The sequence below is a fragment of the Microcaecilia unicolor genome, chromosome 10 (genome assembly GCF_901765095.1).
Source record: "Microcaecilia unicolor chromosome 10, aMicUni1.1, whole genome shotgun sequence".
NCBI classification, from domain to species: Eukaryota; Metazoa; Chordata; class Amphibia; order Gymnophiona; family Siphonopidae; genus Microcaecilia; species Microcaecilia unicolor.
This window is the reverse complement of record NC_044040.1, coordinates 171566575-171587489: the sequence shown is the minus strand read 5'-3', so window position 1 is coordinate 171587489 and position 20915 is coordinate 171566575. Positions and strand designations below refer to the sequence as shown.

General features: G+C 40.5%; 1 protein-coding gene across 1 annotated transcript in view; it reads left to right on the top strand.

Annotated features, from left to right (window-relative positions):
• Positions 1–12047: 12047 nt before the first annotated feature.
• The window catches only part of DNER (delta/notch like EGF repeat containing), a 347962-nt gene continuing 339094 nt past the window's right edge, over positions 12048–20915 (top strand). The window contains exon 1 of the mRNA XM_030216224.1: positions 12048–12393. Within this exon, the coding sequence (XP_030072084.1) occupies positions 12184–12393 (210 nt within the window). The 5' untranslated portion in view covers positions 12048–12183. The remainder of the gene's footprint in view (positions 12394–20915) is intronic.

Below are 20915 nucleotides of genomic sequence, written 5' to 3'. Positions count from 1 at the left end.
CAAGGCAACCACTTTTTTCTTGATATATGAGACAATACTATTCAAATACAACAAATGGAACTGCAGCAATAACAGGCAAAGGGACAGGCAACAAAAACCTCAGACAATAAGCCAAAATAATTTGCATCATTTTGTATTTTAGCAGAGAGACAAGGATTAGCTGCCTGTCTACTTAAACCTCAGCATATGAACCCAGATCAGAGGGGACCACTGGGCTCTGAAAATAATTGGGGACAGAGTTTGGGTATGGTTCCTCCCCAGCCCATCAGACCACCCTGAGTACTGTTCAAAGACTTTAAAAAAACAGACACTTGTGCACCAGAGAGTAATAGATTAGGCCCCTCCACAAAGATACAGACTTTTAACAAGTACATCAAACCAAAAAAACTAGGTGATTCCACTACTGGATCACAGAGACCTCAATAAATTCCTCTTGGAAGAGAAATGTTGAATTCTGTGTCTAGCAACAATTCTCCCCTTCCTGGACAAAGGGGATTGATTAAGCAGTCTTCACTGTAGGTGTCTATCTGACAATACCAAGAAGCAAGAAATCCAAACCACATGACTTAAGTCTCCATTCACACCCTAAAATGGATAGGGTTTCTGATACATTATCCCACGTTCAGTATCTGTCTAGCAAAACCTTATCCTTCCTAGAAGTTTCATTATATGCAGCAGAACAAAAATAAATAGGACAGAGCCAACACTAAACTTGTCAGACATTTGGAAAAAAATTAGCAGCAAGATAATATACAGATTCTGAAGCATAGGGCCCGCTATTCAGCTGGTGATGGGCAGCGCTTTAGCTGTATGCTGCTGGCATTAAAGCAGGCCATTTCTGGCAAGTGGCATTGAATATTCAGGGGGGGGGGGGTTTAACTGCTAAAAAGTTAACCAGTTAAGCTGAACCAATTAACTGCTATTTATGCAGCCTATTTTAACCGTTGGCTCTGCAATTTATGCAGCCGCTGAGCATAGCTGGTTAAGCACTGAATATCTGCACCTAAATGGCTATGTCGCTAACCAGATCTTTAGCAGGAGACAACCAGTTATCTCCCACTGAATATCTGTGGTTAGGAGCTGAGAGATTATTTTAACTGGTCAGCGGCTGTGTCTGGCCAGTTAAATAGCTTTGAATATTGGGGGATGGCATCTAAAGTCTGTTCTCTGTTTGTCTTCTTATGAGATCATTTCAATGCCATCAATTTATAGTCTCTTACAAAAGGTCATTCTCTCAAATCATCTAGTAACCATACTTTGGACATATCCTCTCAACCTTTTTCAGGTTCTCCCCTTTCAACAATCTCAGCATTACTACATTAAATGGTTGGGGAACTGTCTTCAGTGGTACACCAAATGCAAAAGCAATACATAAGAAAAAGGAGAGAGGTTTTAGTCATGAAACATTTTAGTCATGAAAAATGTCTCCATTGTGGTTGCTGAGGTCTCTCTTCCTCTCAAGATCAAATGTGCTATTTCTTTCAAAACAGCTGTAAAGGGGTGCTTGTGGTCGTCTGTTAGCCTATCTTCTGTCCCAACACACACAAGGGTACTACTGGTCAGGAAAAGAACAAAAAAAGGCTTCATATTAATCAATTGGACTTAGTCAATACTTTATAGCACTGAAAATCAGCTTCAAAACAGGGCTATTCTAGCACATAGACTATCATGTAGCTACTAAATGGGGAGGCATGGGAGCATTCTCTCCTGAAGCAACTTGAAGTTGGGATCAGGTAATAGTAATAGGAAAGGACCTGAAAACCATGTATGTATACATAAGCAGAATCAAATAATGGTAAACTCGGTCAAGTCATGTAATTGATGCATGCTCTCTGGTTACAGTGCTGTGTATGTCAAGTAGCCCTATGGAAATAAGTAGTAGTAGCGGATACTATAAGTAGCAGACTGATTATTTCACAAAATAGTGAAAACACTACATGGACCTTTCTACAGCAAATGAAAGCAAGAAGATACCTCACTTCTGTTCACCAGGAGACCAGACGAACAGGATAGCATACGATGCCCTAGCAATAGACTGGGTGTGAGATATCACATATGCATATTCTCCAGTATATCTAGTAGCCAGCAAACTCAACATAGAGTGCTATGGCACAGAAACTATTGATCAAGAACACACAACATTAAAGATGTCTTCAAACCTGGTTACTCGGAAACACGGAACCCTACTACATCCCAGTCTCCATTGTTTGGCTTTGGCAGTTTGGATGTTAAGCTCCATTTAGTATCAATCTTCTTTAGAATTACCATATAAATTCAACAAATTTTATTTTCAGCAAGAAAGTTTTCCGCAAGGGAATCCATAGCTTTTTTTTAGTGGAAAAGATTTGGTATCAGGCATGCAGCCAGAAATCTAAATATTTAAATGTCTTTCTACACGTTTTCTCAAGTACTTTTCCACTCTAACCCATAGAGGTCTTAAGACATGAGTGACGGTTCTCCTAAGTGCCTTATCAGCATATCACAATGTGATTAATGATTTGCTTGTCTCCATGTTTGAGAGTATTCCTCATACAAGACCACCTACTCAGAATCCACCAGTGCCATGGTACTTAAATTGTAGTCCTGGCTAAATTGATGAAGCCAACCTTTGAACCAAGGTGCTTCATCATTCAAGCACTTTGTTTTTTTTTAATAGCAATAACTTCCTTTAGAAAATTCCGTGCTGGTGTCATGCACTATATACACATTTATTTCCCAAATAGGGTAACACATAGAACACATCATAACTTTCCACCAAAATTAGTTTTGCTTTTCCATATCAGCACCTCAGTGTAGCTGGTCATCTGTCCTAACACTTTCACTGACCCAGGAGAAAAGCTACTCTATACCTTGAATTCTGAAAGGGCAAGATCTATCTATACAAGCCAAAACACAAAGTCAATACAGCATTTTATATCTTGTGACCTGGATTGGTCATTTCTAACAGAACAATAGTTTAACGGGGTAGTAGAGTGTGTAGAGTACACTAGTGGTTAGTGCAGTGGCCTGGGAACCTGGGGAATAGACTTTAATTCTTTCCACTCCTTGTGATTCTGGGCAAGTCTCTTAACCCTCCATTGCCCTAGGTACAAAATAAGTAAACTGCTTTGATTGTAACCACAGAAAGGTGGTATATCAAGTCCATTGCCCCTATTCATTTTGCTAAGACCAGACTCACCTTTGAATCCAAAATAGGGTTAAGGCCCACCAAATTTGTGCAATGGCATCACCAGGGACTCACATAATATTCTACATAAGTATAGAAGTATTGACATATTGAAACAGACTGAAGGTCCATTAAGCCCAGTATCCTGTTTCCAACAATGGCCAATTCTGGTCACAAGTACCTGGCAAGATCCCAAAACAGTAGAATACAATTTATGCTGCTTATCCTGGAAATAAGCAGTGGATTTTTCCCAAGTCCATTTTAATAATGATCTATGGACTCTTCCTTTAGGAAGCCATCCAAACCTTTTTAAACCCGCTAAGCTAACTGCTTTTACTACATTCTTCGGCAATGAATTCTAGAGTTTAATTACACGTTGAGTGAAGAAATATTTTCTCTGATTATTTTTAAATGTACTAATTTGTAGCTTCATTGTGCTCCCCCTAGTCCTAGTATTTTTGGAAAGAGTAAACAAGCAATTCACATCTATCCGTTCCACTCATTATTTTATAGACCTCTATCATATCACCCTTCAGCTGTCTTTTCTCCAAGCTGAAGAGCCCTAGCCTCTTTAGCCTTTCCTAATAGGGAAGTCATCCCATCCCTTTTATCATTTTCGTTGCCCTTCTCTGTACCTGTTCTAATTATACTACATCTTTTTTGAGATACAGTGACCAGAATTGTACACAATACTCGAGGTGCGGTCGCACCATAGAGTGATACAAAGGCAATAAGTTTTCCATTCCTTTCCTAATAATATATAACACTAGTAAAAAAAAAAAAAGGCCCGTTTCTGACACAAATGAAACAGGCGCTAGCAAGGTTTTCCTCGGAGCGTGTATGTTTGAGAGAGTGTGTGTGAGAGTGGCTTTGTGAGAGAGTGTGTGTGTGACAGAGAGAGTGAGTCTGAGTGTGAGTGTGTCTGTGAGAGAGAGAGTGTGTGTGTTAGAATGAGAGTGTGTGTGTTAGAATGAGAGTGTGTGTGAGTGCGTATGTGAGACACAGTGAGTGTGTGTGAGAGAGAGTGTGTTTCACCCAGATACACTATGTGTGAGAGAGTGTGTGTGTGATATACAGACTCTGTGAGACCGAGTGTGTGAGAGTGACTGTGTGACACATAGAGAGTGAATGTGATAGAGTGTGTGAGAGACAGTGTGTGAGAGTGAGAGAAAGACACTGACTGTGAGAGAGAGTGTGTGTGAGAGGGTTTGTGTGTGACAGAGATACCTCCCCCCCACCTCTGTAGTCTCAGGACCCCCTCCCTCTCTGGTATGAGGACCCCCTCCCTCTGGTATGAGGACCCCCCTCCTCCCCTCCTCACCCTCTCAGGTCTCAGGCCTCCACCCTCAGGTCTTAGGACCCCCTCCCCTCTGGTCTCAGGATCCCCTCCCCCTGCCCCTCTCCTCTCTGGTCTCAGGATTCCCTCCCCCACCCAGCCACCCAGTAACCTGTTACTTTATAGGGGAGTCTGTCTTTATGGCGGCACAGGTGCGTGCAGGACCTTGTTTTTCTCTGCTGGTATGTGTGGAGAGGGTGTTTGCGATGTTTGAGGGTTGCTGTGGCAGCATGGAAGGGCGTTGTGGAAGTTCTTTTTGCGGCGTGGTTCTTGATTGTTTTGTTGTTGTTTATTCTCTGTTGCTTTTCGCTTTCGTGTCTCATCACTCATTAACCAGGAGGGCGGCTAATTTGCAAGGCAGGCAGGCTTGAGCAACAGCGGTAAGTCGGGAGGGCAGCTGTTGACTTTTTTTTTTTTTCACGGGTTCTGATGTTGACTTCATAATGGCTACGGTGTCGTCAGCCTGTGCTATGGAGCCTAGCAAACCAACTCCGAAGAAGTCACGAACACAGGTAGCCAGAGTCATAGAACGTTGGAGGTGAGAATTATTATATAGGATTCTATTTGCTTTCGTAGCTGCATGCTGAGCAGAGGGTTTCAACGTATCATCAACGATGACACCTAGATCCCTTTACTGGTTGGTGACTCCTAAAGTGGAACCTTGCATTATATAGCTATAATTCGGGTTCTTCTTTTCTGCATGCATCACTGTGCACTTGCTCACATTAAACATCATCTGCCATTTAGATGCCCAGTCTTGTAAGGTCCTCTTGTAATTTTTCATAATCCTCTTGTGATTTAACAACTTTGAATAACTTTGTGTCGCCAGCAAATTTAATTACCTCATTAGTTACTCTCATCTCTTAAATCATTTATAAATATGTAAAAAAGCAGCAGTCCCAGCACAGACCCTTGTGGAACCCCACTATCTACCCTTCTCCATTGAGAATACTGACCATTTAACCCTATTCTCTGTTTTCTACCTATTTACCAATTTTTAATCCACAATAGGATACTACCTCCTATCTCATGACTCTCCAATTTCCTCTGGAGTCTGTCAAACACCTTTTGAAAATCCAGATACACAATATTGATCAGCTCACCTTTTCCACATGTTTGTTCACTCATTCAAAGAAATGTAGTAGATTGGTGAGGCAAGATTTCCTTTCACTAAATCCATGTTAGATTTGTCTCATTAATCCATGCTTTTGAATATATTCTGTAATTTTGTTCTTTATAGTAGTCTCTACCATTTTGCCTGGCACCTACGTCAGGCTCACTGGTCTATAATTTCCTGGATCTCCTCTGGAACCTTTTTTTTTTAATCAGCGTTGCATTGGCCACCCTCCAACCTTCAAACTAGCAACATGGTTTTTCTTGTATGCATTTGTGCTTTTCTTCTGAGTGGATCACACATCCAGGAAAGAGAGTTTTGTTTTTTTAGGAGAGTGCTTTTGGTCATGCTCTATGAAGAAACCTGCTCACTTAACTACATCCACTCGAGAAAAATAAATAAGTAAAAGCTGGTTGCTCAGAATCAATACTGACCAAGAATCATATATTCAAAATAATTCCATCCAGCACAGGGGCACTCTTTCAGAGCTATGTCTTGTGATTCAAAGGCAATCCTCAGCTGGGGAGACCCCACATGTGTAGCTGATTTGTCCTGCTTGTTAAGAGAAAGCAAATTTATCTACATGTAATGGGAGTTCTCCATAGATGACAAGGTAAAACATATCTATGCCCCTAAGAACTGATGCCAAGTGACACATGAACTGAAGTACCAGCAAAGAGGTGGCAACATGTTGGAAGTGCTAAGCATGCTCAGAAGCTTCTTGAAGCTAATTTTGGACTCCAAAATGGTTGTTCCATCTTTGTCCCATCAGATGACATCACCCACTTGGGTATACTGTGCTCAGTATCAGCAGCATTTCTTGTACTTTTCTCTCTTTTTACTACCATCACTTTGTAGTTTTCTTCCCCCACCCTCACTTTGCCATATGACTTGCCTGGGGAACTTTTTGTATCCTTGCTAGCCTTCTGAGGTGTACCTGGTGAACTTTTTGTGGATAGATTAGGGCTATGTTCTCTTCTTCCCTTCCTGACCCCTGAGTATGCCACTTCTGTGATGCACATGGGCCTGACAGAGAAGGAATGTGAAACTGGGTCCCCCCCCACCTTGCAGTGCTATGGATTGGACCTTGGGATAGTCCAATTCATATACAGCTTAATTTGACAGGTTTCTCCTCTCTTTGGTGAAGGGGCAAGATACAAAATTGTTATAATAAATATATTTATATTTCCATTTGGCATTAATATTTATGAATAAAATGTGGTTCATATGGAATCTAAGAATACTCTTGTTAGCTTTTGGCATGTTTGACTTCTACAAAATATGTCTTGCTGTAGATCTCATTGGATTTTCACTAGCTAATATATTGTATGTTACGGTGATGTTGCATACCAATCGGCAATTTGTGTTTATTTTTCTGTTTCTCCCAATGCTTTTCTGGACTGAGAGGATGGGCAAGTACCCTGTACAGAAGAAAAATCTGATTTTAGGGATAAAGGAATAGAGGCCCTATCCAGAGTTCTTAAGGGGAGGGGGTGGGGAGAAAGAATAGCAATGCTGTTTTCTGGATTTGGCAACTAAAACTTTAGATTTGTGTTTTCAGATATACTAACATCTTTCAATTACTCAAAGTTGCCATACAGGGTACATTTTACACAGCTGAAGTTTGAGAAGACAAGATGTTGCACCTGATGTGTGTAATACTATGTATTCAAGTTGTGTTGAGTCAGAGAAATTAAAATATAGAATGTTCTAGTAATTGCACACCATATGTATAGAAAAGAGACACATCTTGTGTATGCCCATTTAGTAGCAATACACTTGTATCCCCACTGCACCTATACATCATAAGTTTCCACTATCATTTTAAGAGTGCAAAATGAACTTAAATAAAGCTTCAGAGCATGCTTAATTCTTCTCACATGTTGCCATTCCTGGCTTTGAATCTATACACCTGTATTTCAGGGAATTATTTTGAAATATGTGATTCATGGTCAGTAACGGCTCTGAGCAACTGCCTTTTATCTATCGTGGATGTAGTTAAGTAAGTAGTTTGACCAATAGTGCTTGACCAAAAGCCCATTCTCCTGGATGTGTGATGCAGTCAGTAGTGAAATGTAAATTTGCATGAGGAAGACCATGTTGCTGCTTTGAAGGTTTCTTCTAAAAAATGTTGATCTTAAGTGAGCCCTTGCTATTGCCACTACACTAATTTGCTGGGCTTTAACCCAATTTTCGATTAATAGGTCAGCTTGGTCAGTGGCACTGGTGGATCCTGAGTAGGCTGTCTTGTATGAGGAATCCTCTCGAACATCGAGACAGGCAAATCATTAACTATACCATGGTATGCTGATATGGCACTGAGATGCATCTTCACTGATAAGACCTCCATGGGATAGGTGTAAAAGGTACTTCAGAAGAACAGTAGGGCAATTATAAAGATTGAGATTTCTGTCTGAACTCCATAGATTTCCTTGTCAAAGGTTTTCTTGCTTAAAATAACTTGCTGAATTTTATGTGGTAAGTCTAAAGATGATTGATACTAACTGGAACTTAACATTCAGACTTTAAGCTGAACACAGGAGACTGATGGAGTAGGGTTCCCTGTTTCTGAATAACCGCGTTTGGAGATACCTTTAGTCTTGTGGGCTCTTCCACCAGGCGTTCCTGAAGAAAATGGAATGAGATTGCCTGTGTCAATAGGGTTCTATGAGGATCATAGCACCTTTGTTTTTTGAGATTGCGCAAGATCCTGGTTCCAAGATAGGCTGGAAAATATAGGAAGTGCCATCATGCATCAGTAAAAAAAAAAAAAAGATGCAAAATGGCATTTGCTTCTAATATTTATTGCAGTGTTTCTCAATTCATTAAGGATAGCCCTAATGAATATAAATGAGAAAGATGTGCAGCCATGCACTGCCTTCATTGTATACAGATTTATCTCATGCATTTTCCTTATGTCATCCAGAGGAGAGGAATATTTGGAGAAAGACATATAGAAAGAAGTAGTTGGGGAGAGGATCTAGTAGAGAGTGCTTAACTCAATAAGATGCATAATAAAATGCTACATAGGGCACACATGCATCTCAATTTGGTAAGCAAAGTATGGGCTGGAATTTCAAATAATTGTGTGAAATGTAGTAGTCTGGAGGGGACTCATACATTATGTGTGAGACTGCCTAGGTTCTGTTTTTATTCTTCCTTTCTCTGTTTCATATTTTTATTAAAGTTTTCCAAGCATAACACAAAACAAAAAGGAAAAACCAAAAGTAACAATAATCCATGGCAAATAAAGAAACAAAAAGGAAAAAAAAAAACAGAACAACAGCAGCATTTCATGACAATACCCATTTCAAATCAGCAATATACAGTAATCAGGTAGTGCTAGTGGGAGTACATAGAAAACCAATGCATTCCATTGACTCTAATGTAAATTCCAAACTGTCTGACCACAATCTTGCTCACAGGAAAGTTTCCCTCCCCTCTTTTCTCAACTTGTTTTTCTAATTTACATTAGAGAAAATTCCACTTTGTAACAGATACGGCTTCCATCTTGTGCTGAAATCCTCCATTTTGTTTCCATATCTATTGACCTAACTTTTCCTAATTTAGCTTATTTAGGCCTCAATCCGGGCTACAAACTAGGCCATACTTTTCCAGTAAGCTCCCAGTTATGTCAGCCATCAGATTTCTGACTCAGCCAAGGTCTGTAATAGCCTGAGCTCTATGACTGGGCCCTCCACCATTCCAGTGGGGGGGGGGGGGTCTCTGGCTGTACCATAATTATACATTCCGCACTTGTCACCCCATCTGGGGGGAGGTGACACAAAGCTCGTCAAGCTTGTCATCATCCATTCCAGAAGGTGGCAAGCTATCAAATGAGAGGGCGTGTTTTGCTCTTAGGAATTATCGGTACAAAATAGGAAACTTCAGTCTTAGATATTGATATTGATATATCTTCCTGGGTGTATGGATTTCCCTTTACAGTAGCCTTGGGCACTCTTAATCTTGATGTCACCCCTCTTGAGACCTACTCAAACCTGTGGTAAGGAAGACTTTATAGGTGAGAAAGATCTATGGGTCCATCTACAAAACCTATCTGGCATATCCCATTGATTAAGCAAACATAATGTCATGTATAAGTATCAACCTGAACTGATTGTACATATTTCCGCAGGTTATATATGGATTAGCACTATTTAACATTGTTTAATATGCAGCATCAATTTGTAATTAGTATCAATACCAGGTGTATCATACTACTAATTTTCTATGGCTTCCACTGTATCTGTTGCATAGTGGTTTAACTAGTGCGTAGGGAGATAATCTTCTATATCTGTCTCAGTGGTCTTGGGAAGGAATAGCAATTTCAATTAAACATTGTTATAGGCTCAACAAATATATGATTAGTACTCTGATTGCAGGCTGTCCTTAAGTTGGTTGGAATTCTTGGGCCTTACTTTTACCCGTCATAGCCATGCAATTATGAGCACTAGGAAGCAGATAGTAGTCATAAGGTTGCATTATACAGCAAGATGGTAGCAACAATTCTATGGGTCAGTTCCATGTATCCCCATGATTATGAAACTTCACAGGAAGAGAACCTAGGAAAATAATGCTAAGAAGGGCCATACATAAGCGTTGACATAGGAGCCCACCCCAGGGTTATATATATATATATATATATATATATATATATATATATATATATATATATATATATATATATATATTCCTTACCATTACCCCACTTGGAACCTGGTCAAACCTGCAGAGAGACATGCAACTAAGTGAGCCTATACCAAAGTTAAATAATGGCATAACTGGCTGATACTAAAAGGGTTTACACCTACATTGTGATATCTTGGCCAGTATTAGGGTTTGATGTTACCCTTGTGTGAGCAGAATCAACTTAAATTTAAATTACATAAACAGAAATGGCAGAAAAGAGGTTCATGAAATGTTCAAAACCAATGCAAAAAGAAAATAAAGACAGTTAGAGTCCAATTCTGACTGTCCATTCATAATAGAGAGTGTGTCATTAGCTAGAAAGGGAATAATAAGAAAACAAAATAAAATTGAAGCTTTCAATCAGGATTATTGCTAAACTGAAAATAAAACAAATTATGAGTCTATAATGTCCATAAATAGCAACTGTAGATCTCAAATTAATTCTCTCCTGATCTTGCTTGACAGTATTTGCCGGAGGTTCTAGTTCTGAGATGTTTTCAACAGGTATCAAGGAGTTGCATGAAAGTATCCTCATGGGTGATAGATCTTTGATGTTTGCACGGGCGTAGAGGTCAGCAACAGCAAGTTCACTAGATCTGGTTGCTTTTGGTTAGTCTTGTGGGGGAAGGAAAAGGTGCCAATTGTCAATCAGGTCTGAAAGTTCAAAGTGGATGTCCTGAAGTATAAAGAAATCTGGAGATTCAAGAGTCATATGAAAAAACTGGTAAAAGCACTGCTAACATATGAGTCCATAAATAGGCTGAAACAGGCAAAGTCTGTTATTCTCAGGAAACTGGGATTTCCAGAATGTATCCCCACTTCTGGCTTGCATAATGTGCAAGACAGATTGGTGATAGCTAATAATATATGGTGAAATAACAGTAGAGGCTAAGTATATGGAACAAAAAGAAAGGGTACAAAAAACAACAATAAAAATAAAAATTTGGAGATGATGTTGATAGTTCAAGTGATTGATGTATGGAGGGTCAGGAATACATGGTGCACAAAAATAGTAAAAAAGTGGGCACCTTCACACTGATTAACAAATTCATCAGCTGAGGCTTGGTTGCTGAAAGATTGAGAATCATTTGTATACAGGCTATGTTCTACAAGTAGGTAGTAAATCAATCTCCTGTCAGCTGAGTAAGAATAAGGACAGAAGCAAAGCCATACTGGGTCAGAGCAATGGTCCATATAAGCCGTATAAACTGAACTGTGAGTAGTTTAAGTAATTTGAAGGTAACCAGCAGTTCCTAATAGGAAAGCCTACTCCATATTGTTCACTTGCAGAAGAGGTGAAGACAAGCAAGAATATCTGGCTAATAATTTTGACCGACCTAGAAAATAATTATAGAGAGCAGGCATCCTTTTCCTATATACCCTGCACTGTAGACACTGGCATGCACAGATGCTGAAAGAACTCAGAGGACAACAATGACATTGAGGAAAAGAGACTTCTACAGCCAGTAGGGGATAGGAAAGAAATGAAAGGCAGGTCTTTGGTTTTCTCCACCTGCTCCTGGCCACAGGAGCACGTTGGATAAAATTTCCTAAGCAGCACAGAGGCGTCAGGCCCAGGTACCCCTGCAGTTAATGCAGCGGCAGAGAGGGCGCTCTCCCCCTCTCCACTGTTGCTTCCTCGGGCACAGTAATATTGAAGGACAGGAGTTGTCGTCACTGACCGGCTTTATGGGAAGCGGCTTCGCGCGCCCCTCGCTCACTCAGTCTGCGTTGCCTAGGGAACCGGATCCGGGGAAGTGAGGAGCGGCTGGTATTGCTGCACCGCAGCTCTTGTCTGCAGTTTGAGCCTGGCGCTAGCTGAAGCCGCTCTCGGAGGGACTTTGATCTTGCGTGCGCGGTCCCAGGAGTGAGTCGGCAATGCTCCCTCCATCCCTCCCCATTCAGCGCCTCTGGGTGCTGCTCAGTTTGCTTCAAGGCTGTGTGTCCAGCCCCGCGGGCGGTGCCCAGGCTGAGGACCCGTGCCAGGAGCAACCTTGCAAGAATAACGGCACCTGCAGCAGGGCGGCGCAGGGAGACCTTGGCTACAGCTGCGCCTGCAGCCCGGACTTTACCGGCAGCGCGTGCCAGGTAAGAGCAGCTCCGCGCCAGTCTAGGCTCCTGGGCATAAACAAAGGCGGGCGAGAGTTTTTTTTTTTTTTTTGCTCAGCACAAGGATCTTTTTGATGCCGGGGTTCAGGTTGTACTAATAGTTTCTCCTTTCTGTATTCTTTCGGTGAGCTGGTGCATCTTCCTTTAGTTTTCAGCTGCACTCCCGACTGGGCACTGAAGGCATTCGGTATACCTGGAAGGAGAATGCGAGAGCCTGTTTGGAATGAAAATGGTTTGTGGAACTGTTGGGCAAGATTGATGTGTCTAGCGTGGTCAGTGTCACTGGTCTGAACTGAGTTGCTTTACATTTTAGATGCCATGTTAAATGCAGGTGGATTCTTGGCTTTGTGCTGTTCACTGAAATTGAAGACGAAAATGAGACACACTAGAAAACTGGTGATGGGAGATGTGACGTAGTTTAGATATAAATATATTAAAACGGATGCATGTAGAGTCCATTCTGGCAAACGAGATAAATTGGTTATAATAATTGCAAAGACGTCTTCAGTTCACGTGGAAGACTGAAGATGTTACGTAACAATATTCTTTTTAACATGTGTTATAAATTGGACTGCTGTGGAAGAATGGGTAAAATATTATTTTGGATTTTGAAATTCTGGATTATTTGTATTTTCTAAGAAGCCATTAAAAATATACTTTGTCAAGTTATCTTGATAATCTTGACAAAATGTGAGAAACAGTTTAAAAAATTATGTAAAAACCCAGGTCCCGAATCTTACAAATACAGAAGTTTGTATTTCTTGTTTCTAATATACCAGTCCAAGTGATAAACTTTCAGAGTTGCTTCTTGTGAGGTAGTCTTCGTAATACACAGTTATTATCATGACGCTAATAATTAAAAGGGAACGGTCATTCTGTTGGGGAAAAAATGGAGCATATACATTTTTCTCCTCCCATGTGCTCCCTTTGCGTGTGTGCAGCCGTGGCTGGTTGGGAGCGCTGGGTGCGCGGAGTTTGGGCTTAAACTGCAGCTTAGACATTCGGTTCACGATGCTGCCCCCGGCTCAGTTTGTAGTTTAATCGCAAGAAAATGCCATCGTCTGCCAGCTCGCTAGAAAGAGAGACATGAAGGTTAGGTGACCCATTTTTACTAAGAAAGCTCGCTTGGTTTTGCAAAAGTTGGATTGGGCCGATATAATGGAATAACTATGTTAACAATACTATGTAAGCCACTTTGAGCCTGCAAATAGGTGGGATAAGGTGGGATACAAATGCAATAAAATAAATAAATAAATTTTGCAGCTTGAGGAGGAGGGAGGGAAGGGTTCAGGTGGGGGGGGGGGGGGGGGGGGGGGGTGCTGGTGCTGGTTCATGTGCCCTGCTCAAAGTTGCGCATGTTTATGCTGCCTGGGACAGGCGTCTCCTGCTGGTCGCTGTGAGTGTAATGTGCCGGCTGCAGTTTCTGTTTCGATGAAGGGGGGAGTCTGTCAGCGCTTCCACCTTTTGCCATAGTCTTAGGTGGGAATTAATGGTGGATGGGGCATGTATTAATCCGTTTTCGATGTGTCATAACAGACCAGCGACCTGGCTTCAAGCATCGTTTATCACATTTTTCTACACAAAAGAAATAATTGAAGACAGTCACATCCTTAGAATAATTTTTATTTCGAGTTAAAAATGCAACTGAAGAAACCCGAAAGTTCATTTTTCACTCTTATGTTCAATTTGGAATATTTTTATTAACATAAAGCACATAAAATCTTTGGTTACGGATATTTGTGAATATAATACTTTTAGCAGTGAGGTGAAGAGTATTCTTTCTTCCACCACCTTCATATGATGTAGTACTTTGAGTGATGGAAATGGTGAATTTTATCCATCTTTTGCTAAATTTATTTGTATGCTTTGAGTGAACAGATTACAGCAGTTTTGTATTTGTTGTGTTTTATGAGGGGTCAATTCTATTTATAGTGGAATTAATTCTTGATTGAAAGTGATATGTGATTAACTTATAATTTTTTTTGTTTTATTGATGTATTCTAAATTATGTACATTTATATGTAGTTAGTATTTCTTTTTGATTGTCATTGATTGTGTTCATTTTTGTAGGTCACTTTAAACTATGTTTTTGAAATTGTGACCCCTAAAATTGGAACAATAGATAGACAGGCCGGCAGACAGCTAGATGGATGCATTCCTGTATAATAAAGATAGCTAGAAAAAATATCCCAGTCCTTTAGATTAATGCTGTGTACACCTACTGCATGCATTAGAAGGCTGGACTAGACTTTGCCAAGGAATAAGCCTGCTGAGGAACTGAGCTAAAATTAATATTTACAAGGATTGAATCAGATTTGTTTTGAATGGAATGCTGCAGTTACCTTAAAAAAAAAAAACAACCAACCAACCAACCAACCAACCAACAACCCTGGACTTTTGGATTGCAGCTTTCTTATTTATTTCTTCTAATGTGGGGTCGTGTTGTGGTTCCAGGAAAGCTAGTGCACTGGAAGGACTGATGGGGCTAATAAGGATGTATGATTGGTAGCCTATGGTGTAATTTGACAGAGTTCTACACTGCTGAACCTAGTTACCTCTGTGAGGAGACCACCATGCAAATGCTTCACTCAGTCTAGAATGTAGTCAGGGCAAACCTAGCCAGTCGGGCTTTCAAGATTCCCACAATAAATATACATGAAATGGATTTACATACAAAAGAGGCAGAACATGCAAAGCTATCTACTGCATATTTATTATGCATCTCCTGAAAACCCAATTGGCTGGGTGTGCCCCGAGGACTGGGTGGAATACCACTGGTCTAGAAGAGTGAGTCTTAACCCAGTTACTCAGGGCAGAAACAGCTAGTTGGATTTTCAGGATTCCCACAATGAATATGCATGTGATTTCTATGCACTGACTCCAGTGTATGTAAATGTATTCATGCATATTTATTACAGATATACTGTGGTCTGGATTGAGAAGCACTGCTCTTGAAGATAAAAGCAAAGGATTTGGTTGCAATGGGTAGTATAAAATGTTTACAGCTATTGCATCTGAACTCATACAGGAATACTTTATTATTCTGCTTTATCAAGGGGCAGATTATATTGCCTGTGCTAAGTTTTTCAAACCCCATCCTTATCTAAAGTGGGTCATGTTGTGACTGCTCATTGCAGAGGAGTTGGGAGATGAAGGCTGCTGTAGGATTCAGAGGCACCATGTAAACTGTAGACTATTTCCTTACAGATAGGCGTCATTTATGCAGCATACTCTATGTATGATACAATTGAAGCAAGTGTACTGTGTTTCTATGATTGGTGCTGTGAGCCTGTGCTACAGAGGTGGAGTGTTTATGTTTAATAATACCGTTTATTCTCTAAGCAAATTACATACAGCTCATTTTTAATTACAAGTTAATGGAATAGCCAATATAATTAAAGTGTAGGCATGGCGCCTAGAATTCTGAACATTTTTATGGGCAATTTCTATGGCAAGGCAAAGTGTATTCAGCAGTTAATCTTGACAAGTTCTTATGTTGGGATAAATTGTAACCTGTATTTCTGTATGTAAAATATCAGTACTATCATAACTTTGCAGTTATTCACTGTACATAAAATTCATTTAAGTCAATCAAAATTCTTGATTTTATAGTACTCATATGTCAAAAACAGATGTGTGAACCCTAATGTCATGATAGGGATGAAGGAAAAATAAAAACAAATGAGAGAGGATACTCCACAAACAAAACAGAGTCCAGGAAATGGAAAAGAAAACATTGATCAGTTCATATGGTCCAATCCAAAAGCAAAACAAAAAGGGGAACGACCAAAGAAGTGCCAACCAAGAGATATTTATTAAAAATCACATAAAAAGACATACAGGCCACAGAAATCTATAAAATCCATTAAAAATGTAATATCAAAACTCGACACAGTCCTGCATTTACTGTTTTCCATTATTCTATATATTTTTTTACTAATAATCCTTATTGAATATTTATATATGCATAGTTATATAATTACACTGGAAACAGTGAAGATAACTCACAAATAAGTCTCTTGACAATGCTTGGTAAATCCAAGTTTATTATATCACAGTAAAGACTTGACAAAGCCGTGTTTCGGCCTGCTGGTCTGCTTCAGGAGTCTACAAAATCTAAAACATAAAGTTATACAATGTAAATAAAATAATACAATGTAAGTAGAGTAAAAATTATATGATCTGATAAACAACCATATAATTAAATAAAAGGAAAGCTGAAAAATTAACACTAACATAAGAAAAATATACTCCATTACAAAAAAAACAGAAACAACATTCATATTGTGGGAATATAAGATCACATAAAAATCAATCTTGAAATGTCTTTAAATCAACAATAGTGATACACTATCATGCTGTGTATCCAACATAAATAGGCATAAATACACAGTATATCATCCAGATTAAAAGTGTTAAAAAAAACATTTATAGGACATTCCACAACTCATATCAAGCAGAAATATGAAGTACATCCAAAATAAAAGTGTTTATAGAACATCTATAGGACATTTCACAGTACATATCAAGCCGTACAAATTTATACCACAAACCATATATGTGTGTATACATTACAAATTCATAAATTATGCTATTTCAAAACATAACATAATATATATATATCAACTTAAGCTATAAAACATTAAGAAAATATTTAAAAAATTAATAATAAAATAAAAGTATAGTAAACATGTATACCTCTCAGAGACATCTTTTGTTGAAAACAAGAAAATCACTTGCAAAAGTAAAAAGCCAGTATACAAACTTGTATAGTAGAGTCCTAAATAAAAATTTGATAACACATTTTTAATTGAAAAACAAAATACTATGATTTTGAAACACGGTGGTGAGAAAAACTAATGACTAAACTTATTATTCTGCCTATGTGCCAAAGAATTAGTAACGGTACCGAATAGTGATAGTGAACGATGTGCACTGAATATGAGTAATGAATAGACAAAAACCATGGTGTTGCAAACTATCTGCGTGTACTGTGTTAATCTGAAGGTGAAGCGGAAGGTTGCGTCTCATTGAAGAAAAACCTAGGGCAAATGCCATATCGTAACAGTGCTTTATAAATATGACGGCATAAATCGTGTGTATCTCTGGATGAAACAAAAGGTTATTTAACTAAAAAGAAATCAGACCGCAATATACAGAAAGAGTGTACCCAGGAAAAATACTGTGCTATATAAGTGCCTGTAGTGTTGGTTTTGGTGCCAAGGCATTTCAGTAGTCAACTACAGTTGACTGCATCTTATTCAGCTTTCATAGAGCTGTTTAAAATCAGGCATTACAGGCAATAGATATAGCTTTTGTCCCTAAGCATATATCGCTTCAGTGCTTCAATGGTTTTCTCCATTCACAAACTCTCTGAAATTGACTAATCAGGACTGCTACAACTCCTGAGGAAGGCGTTTAGCCGAAACATGGGCCCATGACGGGTCTCCTTGGGTCAGTTTACTTTGGCTGAATACATTTTTGGATACTCTTACTTCTTGTTTTCCTTGGTTATTTGGACCTTTCCTCACTTTCACCTGTGTTGTGCTTGTTTGACATTTGTGGAAACTGTGAGGACACCCCCCCTTTCTTTGTTTGGTGTCATTTTGTTGCCACAGCACATATTGTGGTCAGGGTCACCGAGAGGGGGGCAGGGGGGACAAAATTCCCCGGGCCCAGGCCTCCAGGGGGGGCCCGGCGCAGCAGTCCCACCCGCCCTCCGTCGTCAACTGTCTGCCACCAGGCGGGCCCCCTGCATTGAAATCACAGCGCCTTTCACCTCCATGTGAAAGCGCTGCAGGCAGCAGCAGATCACCTCCCTTTGGGCCTCCTTCCCTCCCTTTGTCCTGCCCTCGCGGAAGTTACGTCAGACGAGGGTGGGACACAGGGAGGGAAGGAGGCCCGAAGGGAGGGAAGGAGGCCCGAAGGGAGGCAATCTGCTGCTGCCTGCAGCGCTTTCATATGGAGATGAGAGGCGCTGTAATTTCAATGCAGGGGGCCCGGCCCGGTGGCGGACGGAGGGGGGCGCGTGGAGGGGGCGGGGCCCCGGGCCAGTCTCTCGGTGGCCCTGATTGTGGTTGGCTGTTTGATGGTGTTGTGTTTATATCTGTTTCTAAACAGTTGAGACTCCTGAGGCAGGTGCACTGCATGCCAAAATGCAGGACTGTGTCGAGTCTTGATGTTATATTTTTTAATGAATTTTATAGATCTCTAACGAATTGCATGTGTTTTTTGTGATTTTTAATAAATATCCCTTGGTTGGTACTTCTCTGGTCGTTCCCCTTTTTCTTCTGTTGTTTCTCCTTGGTTGGTTTTTGCAAATGTGGTACTTCGGCTTTTTTTTTTTGTCCAATCCAAAAGTGCCATTTACCCATTCTAAAGTAGAGAGGTGTGGTAGCCGTGTTAGTCCACTCTTAAGGTTATCAATAGAAATCAAACAAAATAAAACATGGAAAAGAAAATAAGATGATACCTTTTTTATTGGACATAACTTAATACATTTCTTGATTAGCTTTCGAAGGTTGCCCTTCTTCGTCAGATCGGAAATAAGCAAATGTGCTTCGAAAGCTAATCAAGAAATGTATTAAGTTATGTCCAATAAAAAAGGTATCATCTTATTTTCTTTTCCATGTTTTATTTTGTTTGATTTCTATTGATAACCCATTCTAGAGTAAATCACAGTGAATGAATGTTATCATCAATGGAGAACCCAGCTTGAAGGGCTTGGGGGCTTTAGAGAAACAACTGTATGCTCTGTATGCACTGAAAAAGACAAGAACATGAAATAGGCCACATAATATAAGAAACAGTTGCACAAATAAACATACAGTGAACAGGAAAGCTAGAAACCATAGGACACGTGGTAGTGTAACACTGTAACTGATCTCTTATCTCCTCCCTTTATTTTCATCCTACTACTACTACTATAAATCATTTCTATAGCGCTACCAGTCGTACACATACCTGTCCTAAACATACCCAAAAGATGTTACGTCAATGATGGCTTCCATCATCTTTGCTAGTAGGCTATTTCAGCCCTTGCCATCTTGCTTCTTGCAAGATCTTTACTTTAGCAAAACACCTGTGACCCCTTTCTATGACCTATTACCAAACTTTGTCATAATCTGCACAGCCACTAAAGTTAGTGAGGCTGTTGTGGAATCACTCCCCAAATAAAAGCCTCATTTCATCCTTCTTGAAGCATGATACTGTTGTACCAATGAGGCCTGTATTTAGATTTAGGCTTAGGCAACATATGCAGTTGTCTCCAATGCTAAATTTTGAAGGCATCATCAGAGCCCCATACCCGGGAACTGCTGTTTAGTATTCCAGCCCTGAGGGGTCCTTTTACCAAGGTGTGCGTATTGGATGCGCGCAGGTCTATTTTTCAGCGCGCCTGCAAAAAAGGCTCTTTTTTTGGGCCAAAAGTGGATGTGCTGCAAAATAAAAATTGGCGCGCATCCATTTTGGGCCTGAGACTTTACTGCTGCCCATTGACTTAGCAGTGAGGTCTCACGTGTTAGCTGGGCAATAATAGTCTATGCATGTAGAATTTTATTTATTTTTGTTACATTTGTACCCCGCGCTTTCCCACTCATGGCAGGCTCAATGCAGCAGGCAATGGAGGGTTAAGTGACTTGCCCAGAGTCACAAGGAGCTGCCTGTGCCGGGAATTGAACTCAGTTCCTCAGGACCAAAGTCCACCACCCTAACCACTAGGCCACTCCTCCACTATGAATGATGATTACCACCCGGTTTCTGCCGTGTGCCGGAAATTTTTATTTTCCGGTGTGCGTAGTATTTTGCCAGGCGGACTTGGTCCATGTGTTTTTAGGACCAAGTCCCAAAAAACAGCCCCAACTGACCAGATGACCACCGGAGGGAAGCGGGGATCACCTCCCCTTACTCCCCAAGTGGTCACCAACCCCCTCTCACACACAAAAAAAATTAAAACATTTTTTTGCCAGCCTGTATGCCAGCCTCAAATGTCATACCGAGCTCCCTGACAGCAGTATGCAGGTCCCTGGAGCAGTTTTTAGTGGGTGCACTGCACTTCAGGCAGGTAGACCCGGGCCCATCCCCCCCTACCTGTTCCACTTGTGGTGGTTAATATTGAGCCCTCCAAAACCTCCCAAAACCCACTGTACCCACATGTAGGTGCCCCCCTTCACCTCTTAGGGCTATGGTAATGGTGTAGACTTGTGGGCAGTTGGTTTTGGGGGGATTTGGGGAGCTCAGCATACAAGGGAAGGGTGCTATGCACCTGGAAGCTAATTTTGTTTTTTTATAAAAAAATTTTAAGTGCCCTCTAGGGTGCCCGGTTGGGGTCCTGGCATGTCAGGGGGGCCAGTGCACTACAAATGCTGGCTCCTCCCATGGCCAAATGCCTTGCATTTTGCCGGGTTTGAGATGGCCAGGTCTGGTTTCCATTATGGCTGAAAATCGGAGCTGGCCATCTCATCTAAACCCGGCGATCTGCTGGCGATCCTATTCTAAATCCG